Here is an 8,745-nt window from a genome sequence, read left to right on the forward strand (position 1 = left end):
CTTTGAAAAAAGACTTGAACATGCATTAAATCAAGCCTGCAGAAGCACTTAAAAAAAAAAAAAGTACTTTACACATCCAGACAAAATTAAAACCATCACATAAAGAAAAACATGCAAGCAAAGTCATACAGAAACTGCAAAAAGCTGGTTCTTAGATGCAGGCTCTAACTGTGTATAGCATGTCAGCAAAGGATCATGGGAGACAGGAGAAATGTGTATTAGTTACTTTACAGGTCTGTGCACCCTCCTCCTGTCCAGACCTTCAGGTGAAGCAAACACACCTCCTGCTGAGAGGTAGCTCCTCCCACTTCCTGCACACCTGCATATAAGCTCACCTGCAGCAGCAGCATCAGCAGCACACAGCCTCCGTCCTGCATTCCTCTGGATCCCACCTGGACTCTATCTGAAGAGAATCAAGGTAAAAGGAATTATTTTATTATTTTTTTCAGCTACCAGCCTTCTTAAAAGGAAAGATGTAAACATTCCTCAGCTGTTCTGCTTTCTTCCTTTTTATAGTTTAATAGTTGGGATTATTATAAAGCGGTGATGCACTGATATAAATCAAACTAACTGGATGATAAAGCTCCTGTAACTGTACTCAAGAAAAAGAAAAAAAAAAATCATTCAAAGCTGTCAGCAGCCGATAGCGAGATGATGTCGAAAAAAAATGAAACCAGAGTCCATTTCCTGCCGAACAAAGTGTCTCCTTGTGTCACTGGAATTTCACTCTGAATATTTTCTAGATCATTTTCCCAAGCTCTATCTCTCATCTGAACAAGGACTGCCTGTCTCCTGCTGGGCCCTTTGTAGTGTTGTGGGAACGGTGTTGCGAGGATCAGGTGACGGAGGCACAGAGAGGTTCCCTTGACCGCTAATCTGCCACTGAAACTTTGCACACAAAAGCAAGCATGCGCTAAAACTCACACTCACACTCGCACGCATCGGGCGGACAAAGCCGCACTATGTCTGACAAAACCAAACAACAACTTGGTCCTGCTTGAAGTCCAAGAACACCTGTTAAAGTCACATGAGCTTAAAAAAAAAAAGATGCAGCCTATACAGAGTAGCATCACTGAAAAAGGTGCTGGATTTATTAGATATTCAATAAAATTGTGATTATTTTAAAGCATTCTGTTTCTTTGGAGGCTACAGTATCTTCTCCTGTGTTTGTGTTTTCATAAAGCCTCCTCCAGAATAAATGCATCTTATTACCATAGACTCCACGTCCTCATCCTCTCTGAGAGCCTCTCCTTCGTGCCACAGTTGAGCTGCGGTCATTTACATTTAGATTTTATGCTGACTTGAGTTGGAGTTGCATTTGCACAGAGAGCCCAGAATGACAGACTGAAGTGGCTCCGACCGTGAAGTCAGTCATCTCCGTGACGCAGATGGTTAGTTTGAAAAGCCACTAACCAGCCACTCGCTGAAAGGCTCCTTTCATTATGTTCAGTGGGCAGCCGGCGGTCTTGAGTGTAAGACCCTACTTGTATTTCCATTTAAATGCTAGAATAAAGCCCATTTGCTTAAGGGCACAAGACCAGATCTCATGTAACACGAGCATTAAATGGCTGCAGCAGGTCAAACAGTCTGGCTTTTAAAGTTCTGAAGCTGTAATAGCTGTCAGAGATTCTCAAAAACATGTCGCCGTTTAACTCCCAATTTCTGTCTCCTGCCTTCCCAGCCGCCCATCATGGCCTCCAGCATCTCAGTGAGAAGTTACTCCATGAACCGCCAGCCCTCCTTCTCCAGCCGCTCCCTGATGGACACCAGCCGGGCTCGCTCTCGGGCTTCCGTGTCCTTCGCCGCCGCCATCCCGCTGTCCCGTTCGTCCTCCATCGGCCAGGACCTGAACGGGCCGATGAGCCTGCAGCTCAACGGGCTGCACGGTAACAGCACCAACGAGAAGGAGGCCATGCAGAGCCTCAACAGCCGCCTGGCCAACTACCTGGACAAGGTCTGACGCACACCACGGGTCGGTGAGCCAGCTGATCATTAACCTCCTTAACTCCTCCTCTCCCGTCTCCTCCAGGTGCGAACGCTGGAGCGCTCCAACGCCGACCTGGAGGCCAAAATCAAGCAGCTGATGCTCGACCGCATTCCCAAAGGTCACGACCTGGACTCCATGATGGCCCAGGCTCACGCTGTGGAGCAGGAGGTGGGCAGGAAGGGGCCTGCAAGCCTCACAGACACACACTTAAAAAAAAAGCCAGTCTCGTAGGTGTCAAGGTTACGATGGCTTTGATTATTTTACAGACAAAACCTTCATGCAAATGTGCGCCAGCTTGTCTTTGAGCTGCTTCATCAAGAGGCAGAACTTAACCTACACTTGATCTTTCAGTTAACTGTAAGTGGAGCCGAGACGACGTTAATGATTATTTTGCCTTTTCACAACGGGAATAGTTACACTTTAATCAAGCTGGAATGTGTCGCCTTATTCAGGATGGAGGCTTTTTTTAGTAATCCCGCTGCACAGTGCTTTTGTTTGTACACCAAATACAGCAACGATTCCGCTCACATCAAACGTAGAAATGCATTCATTTAGGCGTCATTGTGATTAACCAGTGCTAATATTTGTCAGGTGAGAAAGAGGACCTTGGAAAACGCTCGCCTCATGCTGGAGATCGATAACGCGAAGCTGGCAGCGGATGACTTCAGAATCAAGTGAGTGATTCATGTTTGGACTGTGGAGATGAAAAGCTGAAGTGGTTTCACTTTATCTGCTTTACACACTCGTAATATCAGTCTGGCTGCACGACGGCATTAAATGAAGATTTAATTATCACATATTAAATTATCACCTTAAAGTCCTCATTGTTCCTAATTGCATTGTAAGAAAAAGGTAATTTTAGAGAATTTTTACGCACTTTTAAAAACCATAATAATCAAAATACAAACATAAACTGTTAATTTGCATGTCTAATATAAAATACCATTAAAATCTGTAAGTGTGAATAACCAGGAAGTACTCTACTGTTTTAATACATTCACAAATTTATCACAATTCCACAAATATGTCCTTTTAATTTAATACATGAAGGATTCAATGGACTCTATTAGTCATGCTCGCTCACATTCACATGCTGTGGCACGAAATAAGTACTCAGGAGAAAGAAAAAGCCTAATTAATAATACGTACAATAAAAACAAGAGCAAAATATAAGTACAAATACAGCAATACAAGTGTGAAGAGTAGAAAAACAACAGTAGTTGTGTTCAGCAGTAAACATTTGTGTACAAAAACTGAATGAAAGTGTTTAATTCAAGTTTAATGCTGTAAATATATTTTGAAGCTCAGATATAATGAGTGATATTTGACAGAAAAATGGGCTCTGTCATTTTTCATTATTGTTTTTGTTCAATGAGAGATAAAGTTAGGGATAAAATTTATTATTTAAAAAAATAAAAATAAAGCTAGAAAATATATTCTAATGATGGAAAATTCCTGTATTTTATGAGACTGTTGTTTTCAATTATTTGACTACATTTTTTGGAGCCTTATGTGCCGGAATATTACCAATTATTTACTAGTTGTTGTGCGGTTTAAATATATTTTGTTTTACTCTGTAATGCAAATTCTGCCTGTTGTTGGAACACCTTGACATCAGTTTGGGTTTAGACTTCTGCAAACATTAACTTCCAACTTCCTGAGCTGCTAAAAGCTTCCTTTGTGCACAGAGATTTTGAATACTTTGACTAGTCAACACAATGCAAATAGAAGTCCTGAGCTCAATTTACTTTATTTATAAATGTTTAATTTCCTTCTAGCTTTAGAGCTTATATATGTAGCTGCATAAGATATTTTAATTGCAATAAGCAAACATGAAGCATGTTTTCACAGGGGTAAACTATGAACAGATAGATAGATAGATGCAGATATAAATCATCCCCTTAACTCCTGCAAAAACTCCAAATGAAATTTAAGACCAAACTCTGGAGATGTAAAGGGCTCATTGAGGGTAAACATCTCTTTCACATGAGCTTCCTGGCCAAGACAGGCAGCAGCATAAATGAACAGGTTACAGAGATAAAACCATTTAAATAAAGTTTACATATATTTTAACCATTAGCTGAGCATGTCTGAACTTCAGCTGACAGGGCAGCAAGTAAATTTGACTTCCTAAAATGTCCTAAAACACATCTGACCTTCATTATAGCAGACAGAATCTTGGACTAATATCAAATAGACCATTCTAAATGAGTCTAGTTAAGCCTAGTTAATGCAAAAGACTCCTATGACTAGACATGTAACTCGCTAGAAATAACTCAGAAAGGCAGAGTTGCAGTGGCTTTTCCTAATGAAGCATTAGATAACCCATTCGTCCATCATGCTTTTCTTCTCCAAACTCCACCAGGTGGGAGACCGAGCTGGTGATGTGTCAGTCGGTGGAACGAGACTGTGTTGCTCTGAAAAAGGCCAAAACCGACCACGAGCAGATCATCGCCTCTCTGAGGGGGGATCTGGACAGTCTGAAGGAAGAACTTTACTTCCTGAAGAAAAACCATGAGGAGGTACAATACGTCCGTCTGTCACCTCAGTCTGCATACATTCTTATGCCGTTCCTTTCCTCCTGCATTCACATCTGTGCTACGGTTCTTTTACCGCTCTGTCTTACAGCCTTTCCTTCGCTCAGTGTTTGACATTTGTGTTGTCTCGTTTACATTTTGGCCCTCTCTCCTGATCTCCAGCCTGCCCCCACAAACAGCAGGTTGTTTGGTGGCGGCCTGACCTAATTTGGAGGATTCAGTCGGTTTCTTTTAGAGCCAGATTTGACAGAAAAGTCTGTGTAAGGAGGGAAAACTTAGAGAGAGGTGGTCCTCTGGTTACGACGCACAAAAGCAGCGGGTAGATCCGGTTCCTCAAACCTGGTCTTTCTGGCCAATCAGCTGGTCCGAGGCGTCCTCTGAAGGACAGATAGATTTACCCCCTTACACCAAAGGAAGGGCTGATATCCCTCCTGCTGAAACATGCAGGTCCAATTAGATGCCACTTAAGTACACCAGAATAACGCAGCACAAAGACACACAGAGTGTTTAATCTCTGTGCAGCATTAAGTAGATTTGCTGTCGGAGAGTTCAGGCTTTGAAACAGCAACTTTACAGTAAAACCTGCAGATAGGAAAATTTATTTAACTCAGTGAGATTGAAATATTTTGGCTTCTGTGAAATCTTGAATACATCATGCAAACGTAACATTAATGTTCACCTAAAATATGCATTTTTCTGAATGTTAGATTCTTTTACTTTTACTAATTATACTATTTTTTTATGTTTTTAAATCAGCAAGATTTGTATTTTAGAATTATTTGAAGGAAAAAATATATATATTAAGAACTGAAATATGGTTTTAAAAAATACATTTTTTTAACTGATTTTTCCAGGGTTTTTTTGTTTGTTTTTTAAAAAAAAAAAATTTAAACTACAGACAATAACTAGTAAAATCTTAGGGGAAAAAAAAATAATATTTTACATGTTCAACCAGATGTACAACCAGAAATTATCACAAATAGTCGTTTGTTTGTTTTTTAACAGGATTTGACTGTAAATTTACAAAATTAAAAAGAAAAAAAAGTTTTTAGGTCTGAAAAAATGCAAAAAAAAATCCAGCATCTATTTCAAAAGTCTGTACTTTTGTAAATAGTAATTTCTTTCTGTGTGAAAGTAAAATTTTACAGTTTAATTGTATGTAAATCAACTAAAAATATCAGCATTTTACAGATGTTTGTTGTTATTTTTTTCTTTATTCATTATTTTTGTGTGTGTTTTTATCGTATATGTTACTTAGGCATTCCTATTCTACATCCACTAGTTTGTTTCATTCGACCCTGTGTAATTGGTTTGACCTTAGCTGAGCAGAGATAGTTCTTTACTTTCGTTCACTGGCTCACTATAGACTTTAAACGTCTCTTTGTCTGTTCTAATCTCTAGAATCCATGTCGTCCCTTTACAGTGAACGTAGAGACACCAGATAAGCAGCATCTCTCGGGGTTTAGCTGGGAAACGAGATCGCACTGTTTACTCTCAGTTTTCACCTTCAACAAAACAATTTGAATTTATTGTCCAACAAAGGCTGGAAAATTTGAACATAAATATATAAATGAGGAGCATTAATAGCAGACGGCTTTACATTAAAACAAACTGCATGTGACAAAAGCAGCACAGAGAGGAGAGAGTGAAAGAGATCCACCGAGCGTGTGAGCTGAAAGGCCGGCAGTAAGGTGAGCTCTGTGCCATCAAGTATTGATGGAGAACATCTAAATAATACAGATGCAGCACATCCTCGCTGCTGCTGCTGCCCTGCGGTGTAGGATTCACAAACTGTTCGTGGTTCCATATGTTGAATGTTTACACATGTTGAGCTGAAGGGACATGTGCTGCACCATGCAACTGTGGGTTTGTTTTTAAAGAAATAAACTTGTGACAGTATGAATAGGACTACCTCTACCCCTGCAGGAACTGGAGCAGATGAAGTCTCGCATTGCCAGAGACGAGGTGAACGTGGAGGTGGACTCCGCCAGCGGACCAGAGCTGGGAACCATTCTGTCCGACCTGCGCTCCCAGTATGAGGGGATCGTCAAGAAGAACAAGGAGCAGGCGGAGCTGTGGTACCGAAAGAAGGTGAGGAGAGAGATATTTAGCATTAGCTTGTGTCAAAGCTTGGGAACATTAAAGCTTCTTTGCTTTCTGTCCAGCTGGAGACGGTGCAGAACGAGGTGAAGGAGAGCAACGAGGCCCTGAGAGGAGCTCAGGGAGAGCTGACCGAGAGGCAACGCTTCCTGCAGACGCTGGAGGTGGAGCTGGAGAGTCTGCACAAACAGGTGGGCTACTACACCTGAGGTACAGAAGTGAGATGAAACTGCAGATCTGCTGCATCCTGATCTGTTGAAAAATGAAGTTTGGAATCCTTCTTTCTGGAGATAGACGCCTGGCTGGTTGGAAAATAATTATGCAAGTAACAAGTTGTGCAAACAAAACCTAATTCACCTTAAGCAATGCAAATACCACAGCCTCACTTGTGAAATGATGGTTCTTAACTTATCTCAAAGCCACAAAGACTTATGGTGTATTAAAGAAGGGATTTGTTAAACAGCAGCAGAGAAAATCCTTAAAGGAGTTCAACATTCTGTGTCCATTTCCATGCTGCTGTATCTCAATCAGCTGGGAAAAAAAAGCCTTGTTGTTGTTCTTTCTGCTAATCCTGTGTTGACACTAAACATGTTTTCTCACGTCGCCAAGTCGTGCGAGAACATACGGGACTCGGTTGCTAAACAGTAAGGGGGCGAGTTCTGGAGGTGAGACGGGCCTGAGGAGCCAACGTCTGCTTCTGGTGCCAAGGCCTTGTCAGGTCTCCGGTGTTTGCTGATAATGGTTTGGGAGGAAATTTCAGAATCAGGACGCATTCTTGAGGTTTGATTTCCTCTGGAAGACACCTTGTGAGGAAAACGGAGGAAGCTGAAGCAACCGGACAAACTAGAGCCTCACATTACAGAACACTGGTTACACAGGACTTTACAGTGTCCAAAGCTGCCGGTCCTTTACTTTGTTACTGATAATATGATTAATTATGATAATGAGGGTCGGCTTTGTTGTCATTTTCCCCCTCAGATAGCAGCTCTGGAAGGCAACCTGGGCGAGACGGGCCAGAAGTATTCAGGCGAGATGGAGCGGCTGCAGGCCAACCTGAGCCAGCTGGAGGACGACCTCTCGCAGCTCCGGCTGGACATGCAGCGCACCAAGACCGACTACGAGCAGCTCCTCCGCATCAAGCAGAACCTGGAGATGGAGATTGCCACCTACAGGCGCCTGCTGGAGGGAGAGGAAACGTGAGTTATGCAACAGCAGCAGAGTCACAGAGGAGATGATGGTTTATTCCAGCTTCCATCTCCAGTTTGGACTGCTGAAATCAGACACGTTTTAAACGACCCTTCACAGGTCAGACTGGTTAAATTTGCAAACTTAACTGTTTGTTTTCAGCATCTATTACAGTTTACAGATCGACTTCCTGGTTTGACTTTGACCCTCCCTACTTTGCATGCAGGTGGTTTTCCTGTTGATTATTAACGTTATGATGCAGCCACTTCGGGTTTAATCTCCAATTAAAGTTTAAATAATCTGGTTTCACTTTTGGTGTAATGACAAATCCCCTGAATGATCATGTTTCGTTACTGTAGTGCAACTGTTCTCAGATCTCAGCACTTATTTTGGTGAGAATATCATTATAGTATAGACGGAAATAAAAATCAGCTAAACTGTAAATTATACCATTGATATAAAACTAACTACAAAATTAAAATTGCAGGTAAAGTGTAATAAATTGCAAGTTTGTTTTAAGGTTTGAGCTTGTTTAGTAAAAAGATTCACATGTCGTCCACCAAACCAGACTGACTGATGTATGCAGTCACTGTTTTACATCAGTTTACCACTAATGCAAGGAATTATGAGCATTTCAACACCATCTAATACATGTAATTATAAGGAAGTGGTGGTTTTTAGGACAAGTTGTGTTTAAAGAAACATTTTGGGCAAATGGCTGCTTTTGTTTTCTTACCAAGAGTTCAATAAGAAGATCAATACTGCTGTCATGTTAGCTTGATAAACAGGAAATCTGCTTGGTTAAGATAAATACTTTAAGATTAAGGTGCAAATTTGTGAGTTTTTGCAATTTCTGGATGGCGAGTTTTGTTAGTCTTTATGCTAAGCTAACCAGCTGCCGACTGCAGTCATATATTTACAGTGTTATGTACCCGC

The 8,745-nt window shown here is 41.2% G+C and overlaps 1 protein-coding gene across 1 annotated transcript in view; it reads left to right on the top strand.

The window, feature by feature from the left end:
- Window positions 1-384: 384 nt before the first annotated feature.
- LOC103363388 (keratin, type I cytoskeletal 18) overlaps window positions 385-8,745 on the top strand; it is a 13,412-nt gene continuing 5,051 nt past the window's right edge. The window contains exons 1-8 of the mRNA XM_008290140.1: window positions 385-418; window positions 1,682-1,954; window positions 2,030-2,155; window positions 2,579-2,661; window positions 4,353-4,509; window positions 6,451-6,615; window positions 6,690-6,815; window positions 7,603-7,820. Of these exons, the coding sequence (XP_008288362.1) occupies window positions 1,691-1,954; window positions 2,030-2,155; window positions 2,579-2,661; window positions 4,353-4,509; window positions 6,451-6,615; window positions 6,690-6,815; window positions 7,603-7,820 (1,139 nt within the window). The 5' untranslated portion in view covers window positions 385-418; window positions 1,682-1,690. The remainder of the gene's footprint in view (window positions 419-1,681; window positions 1,955-2,029; window positions 2,156-2,578; window positions 2,662-4,352; window positions 4,510-6,450; window positions 6,616-6,689; window positions 6,816-7,602; window positions 7,821-8,745) is intronic.

Source organism: Stegastes partitus, unplaced genomic scaffold, assembly GCF_000690725.1.
Source record: "Stegastes partitus isolate 25-593 unplaced genomic scaffold, Stegastes_partitus-1.0.2 Scaffold656, whole genome shotgun sequence".
In the NCBI taxonomy this organism is placed as follows: Eukaryota; Metazoa; Chordata; class Actinopteri; family Pomacentridae; genus Stegastes; species Stegastes partitus.